The sequence below is a fragment of the Neoarius graeffei genome, chromosome 6, assembly GCF_027579695.1.
Source record: "Neoarius graeffei isolate fNeoGra1 chromosome 6, fNeoGra1.pri, whole genome shotgun sequence".
NCBI classification, from domain to species: domain Eukaryota; kingdom Metazoa; phylum Chordata; class Actinopteri; order Siluriformes; family Ariidae; genus Neoarius; species Neoarius graeffei.
Window position 1 is genome coordinate 25,692,059 of NC_083574.1, and position 15,410 is coordinate 25,707,468.

Genomic DNA, 15,410 nt, shown 5'->3' on the forward strand with positions numbered 1-15,410 from the left:
TTCTTACAGTGTGAGTAATTTTTCAACCACAAAACGTTAAAGTATACTTTAGGACTTATTTTTGTACTTCCTAATTGTTTTGGGCATACTTTGCATGGAAGGAAAATTGACGTGGTGATCTTTGTTTACATGAAAGTAGTATCGTGCTAGCTAGTAGGGGGTAGGGCTTTCCTTAATGTCATGCAAAAGAGCACCATTATGTGCCCGCCCTGCACTCAGAGTAGTTGAGATGGAAAACTTTGAGGGCGATTTTCTCCCTTTTCTGTTTTAAGAAGTATACACTTTCAAAAGGCCACACATTCTTCAAATATTGTCAGATCTCCACATGGAAGGCATCATTGGAAAGCTTAGAAACTGTACTTTCTGAATCTGTCAATAACTCAAAATGCCCCTGGGCAGACATGTGTCCCTGGATTCTGTGATCTGCCACATATATTTAAAATGTGTGTGTGTGTGTATATATAAAATTATAGTGTGTGTGTGTGTGTGTGTGTGTGTGTGTGTAAAATCAATATCTCACACACAGAGTGACTCCACAATTCTTGGTACCCCTTATAAAGATTAGTAAGAAGGGTTAGGAAAAAAATCTATCTTTTGGTGAAGTAACTTCATCTCGCACTGAAAAAAAAATTTGAAAAATCTAACCTTTAATTGAAATTTATTCAGAGAAAAATCGGATGTCCCGGGAAGAAATAATTATTTTCAATAAAAACTTCTGGTACTATTCTTGGCACCCCTGCATTTAATACTTTGTACAACCTCCCTTTGACAGTAAAGCAGCACTGAGTCTCTGATAACATTTTTATGAGGTTGGAAAATACAGAGCAGGGCATCTGAGACCATTCATTTTTACAGAATCTCTCCAGATCTTCCAGGGTCCTAAGCCCTCTAGTGTGCACTCTCCTCTTCAACTCACCCCGCAGGATTTCAATGGGGTTCAGGTCAGGGGACTGAGATGGCATGAAGCTTGATTCTATGGTCAGCTAACCATTTTTGTGTTGATTTGGACATATGCTTTGTATCATTGTCCTGCTGGAAGGTCCAGTGACGACCCAGTTTTTAGTTTCTTGACAGAGACAGCTAGATTTTGATTTAAAATGTCCTGGTATTTCATAGAGTCCATGATGCCATGTACCCTAACAAGATTTCCGAGGCCTTTGGAAGAAAAACAGCCCCAAAACATCACAGAACTTTCACCATATTTTACACTTATGATAAGGTTTTCATTGTAGCCATACTTCTTTTTACACCAAACCCGCCTTGAGTGTTTATTGCCAAAAAGTTCTGTTCTTGTTACATCAGACCATAGAACACAGTTCCAGTCAAAGTTGTAGAAGTGTTTTGCAAACTTCAGGTGCTTTTTATGTTTGTGGCTAACAGTGGTTTTTGAAACTTGGAAACCCTAAGACTTTTTCTTGTAATTCATCAACGGTGATCCTTGGGGCTTTTTTTTCTTTTTCTTTTGTGGCTTCTCTTACCACACTCCTTGCTGTATATGGGGCAAAAAAAAAAAAAACTTGGGTCCTCTTCCAGGCAAGTTTGTAACAGTTCCAGTTGATGTCCACTTTATTATTGCACTAACAGTAGAAATGGGTGTTTTCAAGTGAGTAGGGTGTTTTGTTTTTTTTTTAAATAACCATTCCCTTCTCCCTCCTTTGGTTTGTGTGTTCTCTTATTTTTTCCATGTTGATGGATGACTAAGGGAATTTGGCCTCTGTGTTGCCTCATATTTGTACCCCAATTCATCAGGAACTCATGGATTACAGCTTGAAAGTTCCTACACTCTACAATCAACTCAAAAATGTACAGTTTAAATGGGAAACATGCTTCAGTTCAGTGTTCACGATAATTGCTAATAGTAGTGACACGTTGTGTTTTTGTTGAAAATAATTATTTTTTGATAAGCGATTTGTTTTTCTCTGAATAAATTTATTTCAGTTAAAGGTTGGATCTTTCCCATGTTAATGTGAGATGAAGCGACTTCACCAAGGGGTGTGGGGGGGTATTTATATTTTTAACTTTTTTTTAAAATAAACAAGGGGTGCCTATAATCGTGGAAATGTGTGTGTGCGTGCGCGTGTGTGTGAGAGAGATATTCAGTATATATGCTTCTTTTGCACTATGGCACAGTGCAACATAATGTGATCCCTATGTTTTCTTGCAAGACTTCTTTCCCTTTTTAGTGCAGAACCTGGCTGCTTTGTGGCTTTGTGAGTGGGTGCAATACAGGATTTGAGGCTGTCCTCAAAAGATGGCCATGGAGGACCAGGAATCATCCTCTGTGTGGAATCAGACCCCCAGTAATGAAACCAACAATCCAGCTCAGGTACATCAGTTCCAGGATACTTTTATAGATTCTGGAGTAATACTATCTTATATAGAGCCCCAATTCCAGAAAAGTTGGGATGCTGTGTAACCTGTAAATAAAAACAGAATGCGATAATTTGCAAATCATGGAAACCCTATATCTAACTAAAAATATTGCACAGACAACATATGTTCGAACTGAGAAATTATTTTATTTTTTGAAAAAAAAAAAGCTCATTTTGAATTTGATGTCAGCAGCACATTTCTAAAAAGTTGGGACAGGGGCATGTTTACTACTGTGTTGCATCACCTCTCCTTTTAACAATACCCTGTAAACTTTTGGGAATTGAGGAGACCAATTGCTGGAATTTTGAAAGAGAAATGTTGTCCCATTCTTGCCTGATGTACAATTTCAGTTGCTCAACATTTTGGGGTCTCCTTTGTCGTATTTTGCACTTCATAATGTGCCAGATGTTTGAAATGGGAGACCGTTCTGGACTGCAACCAGGCCAGTTTAGCACCCGGACTCTTTTACAACAGAGCCATGCAGTTTTACCCCTTTGGGGTCGAGAGCTTCGCTGGCGAAGCTTGGCAGGTTTAGAATGAGTAGGTCATGTATTGAGATAAATATCTTTGAGTTTTTTATCATACAAGCATGATAAACATATTGACAAACTTTATATTTTGCACTTTCCTATGTGCCTACTGCCAAATATTATAGTTTTTAAATTACCTAAATTAGATGAAACTTAAAACTTGTCACCTTACTCAGTCACACCGGAGTCGGAGCGCTGAGCACCCACTTACACATTCATAAAAGACTATTCACATGGTAACAGCATGATAATCACTTTCACTCTTTCGGTTTTTATTGGTTCCTCTTTCATGGTGGGAATGCCCACCATAAACAGGATAAAATCTGTCACACATAGTTCAAGCTATTTGGAGGTAAAATTTGTTGTGAGATGGCATGCGGATTTTATACGCTTCGAATGATTCAGGACAGCGATTCAATTCAATCTTGAGAACTGATGAACGGTGCCTTTTTTTTAATTTAAAATTTATTTGTTTTTATTTTTAAAACTTCGACTCGATCCAGCCAAAGATCAACTCAAGTAAGTGTCAATATTTATTCTATTTATTATGAGCAGATCAGTTCATGTGCTCATACACAGGAAAAATGACTGAGCAATTTTTTTTCCAGAGTTAAAAGGATTTTCCTCAAAATAGTTAATTTTGCTCTATTTTGAGTTTAGAGAGTAAAATTTGCAGTGGGAGCAAAATTACAGAGTAATTGTGTAACAGAGTAACAGAGATGGTTGTGGTTCTGAACAAGGGTTCATTTCAAGACATACTGAATAGAGTCAAATACCAAAATAAAGTAAAATACCAGATAAATGAAGCAAGCGGTTTTAGAACTATGTTGGAATGTGTGAAAAAACATTACTTTACCCAGTGTGAATTGACCTGATGGGATTAAGAGTTGGCAGTGGGAGGGGTTTTCATTTTTCTCATTGAATGAATGGATTTTTTTTTATTTCTTATTGAATACCCTTCCCACTGCCAACTCTTTATCCCAAAACAATAAGACACAATTTTTTGATGTCCAGTTAATTGTCCAAATCAGTGGTGTAGATTTAAGTTTTTGTGTTTGATACATTCTTAAAAACTGAACAGAATCACCTCAAGTGACCAAAACGGTTCATCACAATGGGTAAGGTCCCCCCCCACACACACACATTCCAACACAGTTCTAAAACTGCTTTTTACAACATCTTCATGTTATTTTTTTTTAAGTATTATCATGACATACATACTACATACAGTAGATATTATTGTAGCTGAACTTGTGCTGAATACAAAAAAAGTCATATGACTTTTTTAAAATACTGCTTAGATTTGTTGAAATTGACAACAGAATCGGAGCATGCCAAAATCATTAGTGTGCCAGAAAATACCCTCAGACCTCAGAGGTTAATAGGTGCAGAAAGTGGTTTGGCATTGTCTTGCTGAAAGAAGAAGGCCTTCCCTGAAAAAGATTTTGTCTGGATGGCAGCATATTGTGTTGTCATTACAATTATTAAATTGTAATGACAATGCAAATGACGTAAATATTTGAACAGCAAAAAGTACAGTGAAATCTCTGTTCATTATGCCCTGATGAGAAAAGACAAGATGAAATAACTGGTTCTGTTCAGGCAGACAACCTAGTTTGACATTCATGTTTACATGATATATGAAAAAAGTACATGTATTGGCGATTCTTCTGTTTTCCTTGGCTGCTTACGAAGCAGGCTACTTTTAACAAGGGTGACACGAAAATCTTCTCTGAGAATAAAAATCTTCATGCAAAAAAACCCACTTTACTAATGCATTTTTGACAGTTCCAAATTACAGTTGGTTCAATCAGATTTATCAGAAAACTGATAAATCCTAACCTAAAAGTCTTATTTCCGTCAATACAATCCCCACATCCACAAACGCTAAATTGAATGTACCATTACAATATCAGGCAGGAGAATATTTTATACAAGCAAAACCACTGATACAGTAAATAAACCTTAACTGCAACAGCAATATCAGGGCCAAACATTAATGTAAAACAAATTACTAAATTAAAAGAAAAAAAACCCTATACTGAACCCCATCAGTCTTTTATAATGGCTCCAACAGTACAAATCAGTAACACATGCTGACTCAACACATTGTTCAAGGTATTCTTATTTCTCAAGGGAATTTTTACAGTCAGGAGAAATAAACTTAAGCAAAATCCATTACGGTATCATGAAACTCAAAATTATGACTAAAACATAGACTAAAATTTGGTAAAATTAAAACTGAGTTCATCTGACCAAATCTTGACCAAAACAAGCAGACCGACTACAATTTTCGGTAAGTGACAAAGTTAAACTAAATTTAATATTCTTGTCAAAATTAACACTGATTAAGGTTTTAAAATCAAATTTGTGAAGGTCCACTTTCTGAATATTTCTTATTTTCAAAGCTCTGAATAAGCAAGTATCATGACTGAATGCTGAAAATGTGTATTTGTTTTATTCTTAGCTATCAGTGATTTAGTTCATGGCTCAAAATAAGACACCAAGGAGGAGGTAATTTTAATTTCTGCATTAGACACTATTATTCCTATCAAACATAGTTTACATTGCTACAGAAAATAATCCTTTCAACTATTCTAAAAAAAAAAAAATCAGCTCAACAATTAAGGGCAAATTGGGACAATAATTTGGCCATAGTATGTAACACATCAGTCTATTTCAAATGGAGCAAAATACAATAGAAAAACAATTAGCAGGGAGGCCAGTGAAGAGGGAATTACAGTAATCAATACAAGATATAACAAAAACATGAACCCAAGTTTGTGTATCGTTATTAGTCAGAAACGGGCGAAGGCAAGCAATGTTATGGCAGTGAAAGAATGCAATTTTGGTGAATTGATATGTAGATCAAAATTAAGTGATGGCTCAAATAGTACACCATGATTTCTGACGGTAGGAGCAGGCTTAAAAACCACAGCAAAGCTAACAGCAAAATTGGATGATGTGGATAGTAAGGATTTGGGGCTGACCACTAAAACTTGAGTTTTATCAGTGTTTAACAGGCATGTAATGATTCATCCAGTGCACAATTCAATTCACAATATTGGGTTCTGTCAGTAAACTTGCCAAAGACACACAAACTACAAACATGGACACAGAACTCCAAGCCCCAAGATCCACAGCGCCCTCTGTCACCAGAGTATTAATCACAGCTGACACTCACCTCCTTTATTAGCTCTTCCCCTACTTAAGCCAATCTCAAACACCACTCCCATGCGAAGTTTCATCCAGTCCATACCAAGCCTTGTTATTCTCTATCTGCCTCTCGATTTATCTGACCTTTGCTAGCCTTATTTCATTTACGCTCTTTGTCTCATCTATTCTACGTTGTTTGCCATTCGCCTGACCCTCGTTTGCTTCCTGACCTCGCTTCTCGTCTATTGTTTTGTCATCGTCGACAGTCTGCTTCCCCGCTCTCCTCTGCATTTACATCTGTAAGTGCCTGCATTCTGATAGGATACTTCACCACCATGGATGTAGTGGAAGAGGCACAGCAGACTGCTTTGAATGCTCAGGGACACTTATGCCGCTTTTCCACTACAAACGCGGCTGAGCCGTGCCGTGCCGAGTCGAGCTGAGTCGAGCTGAGCGGGGCTGTTGGAGTTGCATTTCGACTACAACCGCGCTGAACCGTGCTGGCTGGAAGTGGGTGGACACATTGGGTGGAGTTAGTGAAAGTGGGTGGACGTCACGTGATGTCGTTAAGCAGCGCAAACAGTGACATCAGTGACAGTGGCGGAACAAGTCAGAGCCGGGCCGGGGGCGGGGCAAATGACCGGGCCCTTTATTAAAGCTTATCATAACATCATTTTAGGCTACAAAATGTCCGCAACTGCGGTGTTTACCAATTTCAACACTACCGGGTGCAACTATATGTTATTTAGTACATCAAGTCCTTCAAACGAACATGTAACTCAGAAACAAAAAACATTAGGATACTGTACATGGCTCATAATAAAACATCAATAGCCTATACTGCGCACATTATTTGAAGGGCATACGAATGAGCGCTCAGAGTGGTGGCAGGAAGAGTCAGAAATAAAAGGAGGGCGGTGCAAACCTCACTGAATGCACTGTGTTTACCAATTTCAACACTACGGGGTGCAACTATTATGTTATTTTGTACATTAAGTCCTTCAAACGAACATGTAACTCAGAAACAAAAAAACATTAGGCGACATACTGTACATGGCTCATAATAAAACATCAATAGCCTACTGCGCGCATTATTTGAAGGGCATACGACGAGCCTTGCGCTCCGCGAACTCGTCCACGATGCTCTGTATGTCACTGATTCAGTGATCTTTTCAGCGGTAGTCTCACGACCCGAATAGTAAACAATAAACATGGAGGACATGGAGTCGTTAGTGTTGCTGGTCTTGGTGCTGTGGCTTGTTGTCACCGACAACGCCAACAGATACTGGCAAGAGTGTATAGATGAGGCGAGGCGCATAAGGCTTCAGAAATTCTCGTAATTCATAATTCTTCTTCTTCCGGGTTTGCGGTGTTTACAGATCCCAGCGCGCTCGCGGGGCGTGTGTGGGCATGTGAGGACACGCCTCCTCACCAATCAGTGCACAGGGGAGTGTCTGCTCACGCCCCCAACCTCAGTCGGCACGGTTTGGCTCGCTTCAGCCCCACTCCAAAACGGTGCGAGTTTTGGGGGCTAAGCAGGGCTGAAACGAGCTGAGTCGTGCTGGTTTTTGGTAGTCGAAACGCAAGCCGTGTCGGGCTGAAGTGAGCTGAAGCGAGCTGAAGCGAGCTGAAAAAGGGTAGTGGAAAAGGGCCATTATTGGGAGAACATCAACAGATACTAGCGGATCTCAACATCTGTATGATGCAACTAGCAACCGTGATGACCTTCCTACCACACCCTGAGCCTCTTCCCAGCCCCGTGCTACAACTTCCTGCACCCGAGAGGTTCACCAGAAATGCTCTCGACTGTAAGAGTTTCTTTCTTCAGTGCTCCATGTATTTCGCTACCATGCCGAACCTCTCCGATAAACATAAGATCGCCAAATTCCTTTCTTTCCTCACTGGCAAAGTGCTATGCTGGGCAAGTGCAGTGTGGAACAAGAACCAAGAGCAAGCCACTTTTGATGAACGATTCCTCTCTGTTTAAGAGAGTTTTCGACCATGAACCGGAAGGTATTGAAATTGGTGAAAGTCTGCTCTCCATTTCACAAGGTCCCCGAAGCATGGCAGAATATGCTCTCACCTTCAGAACACTAGCAGCAGCCAGTGGATGGAACAAACCTGCTTCGAAAGCCATTTTTCGCCAAGGTCTACGTCCCGGAATTCGAACTAGCTTGCTGGGATGAACAACTCGCGCTGGGCTCTCTTATCGATTTAGCCATTCGACTCGATCATCTGTTGGTACACCACCCCTCCATTCAGGAAAGCGCTAAGCCTATCACAACTTCTGAGGACAGCTCGCCCATGGAGGTCTCACGCACCCGGCTGTCCCGCTCTGAGCGTGAAAGAAGGAGAAGGGAGGGTTTGTGCTTCTACTGCGGGAGCGCCGAGCATCAGCTCAACCACTGTCCCATTCGTCTGTCCCGTCCAGCTCCAACAGAAGGTTCTACACGCACTGTGAGTCTGGTGAGAAAATTTTATTTCAAGTCTTTTAAAGTGCCAGTATTACTGAAGCTGACCAACTCCACACATGTCCTGTGTGCTTTTATCAACTGAGGGGTAGAAAGGAACTTCATCAGCCACTCTATCTGTCATGTAGAAATTTAACCTGCCCACAGTCCCCCCTGCAGAGTGCACTCAGCATTAGGACCATCGACGGAGGACCAATAGGCGATGGCTTTGTCGCTTTGTGAATCACGCCACTCCACATCCAAGTGGGCATTCTGAACACATCTCGCTCTATGTCACTAATACTGTACATCACGATCTTATTCTCGGCTATCCATGGTTGCAGCTTCACGATCCCTTGATTTCATGGCAGGACAAGGAAGTTCTCCAATGGTCTCCAACTTGTTTTCAGAACTGTGTATCTCGGCTCCAAGTCAGTTTTTCATCCACTACTGTGGAGAGTCCTCAACCTGACTCCCTGGTTGGTGTGCCAGAGCGTTACATGGACCTGCAGGAGGCCTTTAGCAAGGGAAAGACATGTGGGCTACCACCACATCAGCCCTATAACTGCACTGTTGACCTACTGCCAGGCATGTCACCACCACGGGGGCGTATCTACCCCCTGTCCCAGAAGGAACACACTGCCATAGAGGAGTACATCCAAGAGGCCCTTAAGCAAGGATACATCCGCCCGTCCAAATCTCCCACTTCTGCAGGCTTCTTTTTCATGGATAAACGAGGCGGCGGACTCCGACCATGTATTGATTATAGAGGTTTGAACCAAGTATCGGTAAAATACCCTTACCCTCTTCCTAGTTCCTGCAGCACTAGAACAACTTGGATCAGCTACGATCTTTTCCAAGTTGGATCTCCACAGTGCATGCAACTTGATCAGGATCAAAAAGGGCGATGAATGGAAGACCGCCTTTAGCACAACTGTCAGCCATTTTGAGTACTGGGTGATGCTGCATGGTCTTTCTATGGCACCTAGCGTGTTCCAATGCTTCATCAATGACGTGCTATGGGATATGCTAGGTAGATATGCCATTGTGTATATTGATGACATCCTGATCTGCTCCCCAGATGAAGAAAGTCACAAGAAACACGTCAGAACCGTCCTGAACCGCCTGCTAGAAAATCACCTCTATGCCAAAGCCAAGAAATGTGAGTTTCATCAGGTGCAAATCTCCTTCCTAGGATATATTATAAGCACCAAAGGAGTTAGCATGGACTCCTCCAAGGTCTCTGCGGTTACATTCTGTCCCACACATACACACGTAAGAGAGCTTCAGCAATTTTTGGGGTTTGCAAATTTCTATCACCGGTGCATCAGGAGCTTCAGCACTATAGCTACCCCCTTAAATACTTTGCTGAAGAAGGGACCAAAGTGCCTCCAGTGGAACCCCAAGGCCGAGGAAGCATTTCAGCGTCTCAAGCAGGTCTTCACATCTGCTCTGGTCCTCCAGCATCCAGATCCCACTAAACAGTTTATAATAGAAGTGGATGCATCTGACATGGAAGTAGGTGCGATTCTGTCTCAGCGGTTTGGTGAGAAACAGAGACTATATCCCATAGCTTTCTTCTCGAAAAACTTTCTTCTGCAGAGAGGAACTACAATGTCAGCAGCAGGGAACTGCCTGCCATTAAGCTAGCTCTTGAAGAGTGGCAGCATTGGCTTGAAGGGTCCACTCGCCCTTTTATCATTCTCATGGACCACAAGAATCTGGAATACCCCAAGAGGCTAAACCCTTGCCAAGCCAGGTTTGCACTAGTCTGGCTAACGCGACTTCAGAGCTCTGCGAGCATTTGGTCTGGCAAAGATATTAAGCCCAACCGTTTCCCAAAGTGCGTGGTTGACCCGCCTCCCTGAAATGCCTCAGTTTGCTACTGGTCAAAGCCAGAAAAGGCTGTGACGAAGCTTAAACCAATCACATCACTCTTTCCTCTGATGTATGTGACGCGACGGGGCTAACTGGTAGATTAAACTCTTACCGAAGCCGGTCGGGAGCAAGGCGAAAACGTCCTTCCTTTCAATAAATACCTCCAGGGCTGCTCTTTGCTCCGTTTTCAATGAGAACTTGCTCCATGTTCGTAATGTTTCTAGTGAATGAAGCGCTTCTGGCATAGATTCTGTAAACAATCTATGGCTTCCGGTCGCAGTTCTACTATGTCACTGCCTTGAACACGCCTCTACCCAGGGCCGTTGGAGATGCTCAAAGTTGATTGGCTCCCAATTTTTCGGGAGCTTGGAAGAGCTGTAGATAGCTTGCCTGGCCAGACTAAGCTCGCAACAGGCCCTCGTGTTGCATCACACTTAGGATGGGCGGGCCCAGGCTAGGTTTGCACTGTTCTTCACGAGGTTCAACTTCACCATTTCATTCCGCCCTGGCTCCAAGAACACCAAGGCCAATGCTCTATCTTACAGTTTTGGTTCCATGCACCAAGATTCTGTAAATCCACCCCATTCTTCCAACTCAATGTTTCGCACAATCCATCACCTGGGACCTGGACTGAGAGATAAGGAACGCTTAACCTCATATTCTTCCAAATAATCTCCCACCTGGTCTACTCTACGTGCCCAAGCGATTTTGAGGTTGACTAATCACATGGGGCCCATTTGTCACCTGCCACAGTCATTGCACCCATCTAATGCTAAAGAATAAGTATTGGTGGGAAAACATGCTTACTGAAATTAACCAGTTCATAGTTTCTTGTTCTACATGTGCTCAGGCTAAAGTTCCTAGAACCCCTCCCGCTGGTAAATTGTGCCCCCCTCCCCGTTCCTCAGAGACCTTGGTCCCATATAGCCATTGACTCCATCATGGACCTCCCTCCCTCCCTCAGAAGAGAACACTACCATTATGGTAATCGTTGACTGCTTCTCAAAGGCTCTTAAGCTCATCCCCTTACTGGGCATCCCAACAGCATCTCAGACAGCAGAACTCCTCTTTCAGTATGTGTTTAGGTACTATGGTATCCCAGAGGATATAGTCAGCAACTGAGGCTCACAATTCATTTCTTGTTTCTGGACCTGCTTTATGAAGAGGTTAGGGGTCACAGTGAGTCTTACATCAGTCTACCACCCACAATCCAATGGCCAGGTTGAGAGAGCCAACCAGGAAATTGGCTGCTCCCTGAGAATCTTCTGCATGCGCAGCCAGGGGGACTGGGCATGCTTTCTCCCATTGGCAGAGTATGCACAAAACTCCCTCAGACACTCCGTGACACAGTTAACACCATTTCAGTGCATACTCGGCTATCAACCACCCCTGTTCCCCTGGGACGATCTACCAAGCCAGGTACAGGCTGTGGAGAAAATCCTGACTTTTCCCCAGGCGACAGAGTATGGGTGGCCACTAGAAATCTTAGAAAGCTTCAGCCATGCTATACTGGGCCATTCAAGGTATTACAGTGCATTAATGAAGTTTGCTACTGCCTAGAACTCTCCCCTCACAGCAGATTATCCCCCACGTTTTATGTCTTCAACCTTAAACCAGCTATCCTGGGCCCTCTTGCTGAAAACACTCCAGTCCAAGAACACCCTGAACACCTTCTTGAGGGAGAACCCATCTACCAGGTAAATAAGAAGAAAGAAAGAAAGAAAGAAAGAAAGCACAACTTTATTCATCACACACTTGTGAAATTTCCTTTCTGCATTTAACCCATCTGAAGCAGTGAACACACACATGCACACACCTGAGCAATGAGCACACACGCATACCCAGAGCAGTGGGCAGCCATGCTAACAGCGCCCGGGGAGCAGTTGGGAGTTAGGTGCCTCGTTCAAGGGCACTTCAGCCCAAGGCCGTCTCATATTAACATAACCACATGTCTTTGGACTGTGGGGGAAACCGGAGCACCCGGAGGAAACCCACGCAGACACGGGGGGGAACATGCAAACTCCACACAGAAAGGCCCTCGCTGGCCGCTGGGTTCGAACCCAGAACCTTCTTGCTGTGAGGCGACTGTGCTAACCACTACACCACCGTGCCTCCCAAGATCCTTGACTCCAGACATAGAAGAGGACAAGTTGAATACCTGGTAGATTGGGAAGGTTATGGACCAGAAGAACAAAACTGGGTTTCTGCCAAAGACATCCTAGACCAGGGGTCACCAAACTTTTTTTCTCTGAGGGCCACATTGTCGTTCCTGACTGTGATGGGGGGCCGGGGTTGGGTCAGCTATATAACATAGAATTGTATGACCCAGACAAATATGACCACCAGCAGGCCTCATTGTGTAGTACAGATTACTAGCCTGGCACAGCCATCCCCACTACTATATCCACACTACTATGTCAACACTTGATTCCTGGCACATATTTGTTTATCTTTACTAGTGGTTTGCAAAAGTAGTAATCGAGTCTTCACACTTTGTTTTAATTTGAAATAACACAGATTTCTAATAAAAATAACATCAAAGCTGTCAAGGTAAGAAACATCTGCATAGTTGAGGTGATTGACACTGGCAAAGGTGAGTGGAAAATTATAAATTGTAGGTAGGCCTGTTGATATTATTAATAATATTAATAATTGTGTGCAGCACTTAATAAAGGTCAAATAAATAGGCCTATAAAATAAATACATTAAAAAAACAGTGAAATTATAATAATATGAGCAATAGATCACAGCAGTTGTGCTGTGTCCTGCACGTCATTGCTCTCATCCATGGCCAAAGCAAAAAACTCGAATTCTGACGTTCTCTCATTCAGCTGGTCATACACGTTGTCCCCCAAATCTTCGGTTCGCCTGGCCATAGTAGGTGCGGAGAGACTCACCGCGTTGAGCGCATCCTTCTTGTCGGGACACACCTCCTCGGCCACAGCAAGCATGCATACTTTAACAAAGTCCCCATCAGTAAACGGCTTTCCATGGGCAGCTAGTAGGTGAGCTACCTTATAGCTAGCTTGGACAGCAGCCTGGTTGATCTGGGTTTGGCGAAGGAATACATTCTGTTGTGCAGCCAGTCCGCATTTCATCCTCCGAATCCTGTCTTCTCTTGTTTGCCCTCGCAAACTAGCATACTCTTTGTGGTGGGTTTTGTAGTGACGATGCAGATTATATTCTTTGAAAACCGACACTTTCTTTACATACAAGACAAACTGCACGGTTCTTACACTGAATGAAAAAATAATCGGTGGTCCACTGTTCTTTAAAAACTCTGCACTCTCTGCCAACTTTTCGCTTACCGCTAGCCATTTTGCTGTCCTTAACACTGACAGTTCTCTGCGCATGCGCTGCCTGTCACTGCTTGATCGCGAGCATATGACGAAAATTCAGAAAATATGAATAGGTCATTTTATAACTAAATATCAATTTTAATTGATAAAATCAACAAAATACAAGATGCAGACATGTTATTTGTTGCCAAAAAGCAATTTTAAAAAATAGGCCATGACCACTTTTGGGGATTGCCTCATAGGGCCGGTTCAAGTGGTGGGGGGCAGAGGGGCTGGGGGCCGGTCAAAGGGGGGTGGCGGGCTGGAGTCGGCCTGCGGGCCGTAGTTTGATGACCCCTGTCCTAGACCCTCTCCTCAGGCAAGAATTCCACACCCAACATCCACACAAACCAGCACCTCGAGGTAGGGGGCGTCCTCAAAAAACTTCAGCTCCCAGAGGGAGCTCCTCGGGGGGAGGGGCTCTGTCAGTAAACCTGCCAAAGACACACAAACTACAAACATGGACACACTGAACTCCAAGCCCCAAGATCCACAGCGCTCTCTGTCACCAGAGTATTAATCACAGCTGACAGTCCTCTCCCTGATTAGTTCTTCCACACTTAAGCCACTCTCAAACACCCACTCCCATGCAAAGTATCGTTCTGTTTCATCCAGTCCATACCAAGCCTTGCTATTCTCTTCCTCTTGATTTTCTGACCTTTGCTAGCCTTATTTTGTTTACGCTCTGTCTCATCTATTCTATGTTGTTTGCTGATCACCCGACCCTCGCTTGCTTCCTGACCTCACTTCTAGTCTATCGATTTGGCATTGTCGACAGTCTGCTTCCCCCCTCTCCCCTGCATTTGCATCCATGTCTGCATTCTGACAGGTTCACAATTCCATTTTCCCATAATATTTTTTGAAAAAAAATGAAATGAAAATTTTATTACCAAAAATGCGGCATTTATTTTCCTTTATCAACTTAAATACTTTTTTGTTAAATTAAAAAAGAAACTTTATTTTTCTTAACAGCAATAATTATTTACCAACATTTGTAAACGTTGGAGTACAGTATAATAGCTTATCAACAAAAATATTCCTTTTATTAAAAATTAACGTGAAATAACATAGGAATTTTCTTAAGGCAAGGCAAGGCAAGTTTATTTATATAGCACATTTCATACACAATGGCAGTTCAATGTGCTTTACAGAAGTAAAAACAAAAACAGTAAACAATAGAGAAATAAAATTACATAAAATAATTTTATCTTTATTCTAAAATAATTAATTAAAAGAATTAAAAGAAAATAAGAATTAAACAATAGTAGAAATAAAATATTAAAATGCCAAAAAGAAAAAGGAGAAAGAGAAAGAGGAAAAAAAAAAAACCTAGCAGAATAAAATAGAATAAAGTTAAAATAAATTTAAAACATGCAGAGAAAAAGATTATAAAAAAATGTAAAATATTAATTATTTAACAGAAAGCATCTGAAAGCAGCTTGGTCTTTAACCTAGATTTGAAGCTGCCAACAGCAGGAGCATTTTTGATGTCCTCTGGCAGTTGGTTCCATAGCTGCACTGCATAGTAGCTAAAAGCTGCTTCACCACACTTTGTTTTAACAACTGGTTTTAATAGTAAATTTTTCTGTTGCGATCTGGTAGATCTTTCTTAAATATTTATGAACATTTGTGAAAGTTGTAGTCAGCATAAACTGAATACATCTTTCAAGAAGAACAGAGTGCCC

At 42.1% G+C, this 15,410-nt stretch overlaps 1 protein-coding gene across 6 annotated transcripts in view; it reads left to right on the forward strand.

Moving 5' to 3' along the window:
- Positions 1-15,410, forward strand: part of prdm10 (PR domain containing 10) — a 289,396-nt gene that overhangs the window by 96,693 nt on the left and 177,293 nt on the right. For 2 of the 6 annotated variants that reach the window (XM_060923486.1, XM_060923485.1), the window contains exon 2: positions 2,166-2,326. The exons of 1 other annotated variant lie outside the window; for it this stretch is intronic. In XM_060923486.1, coding sequence (XP_060779469.1) covers positions 2,252-2,326 — 75 coding nt within the window. In that variant the 5' untranslated portion in view covers positions 2,166-2,251. Of the gene's footprint in view, positions 1-2,100; positions 2,327-15,410 lie in introns of those variants that run through there. 3 more of the 6 variants (XR_009654875.1, XM_060923488.1, XM_060923489.1) reach the window with 3 other exon arrangements.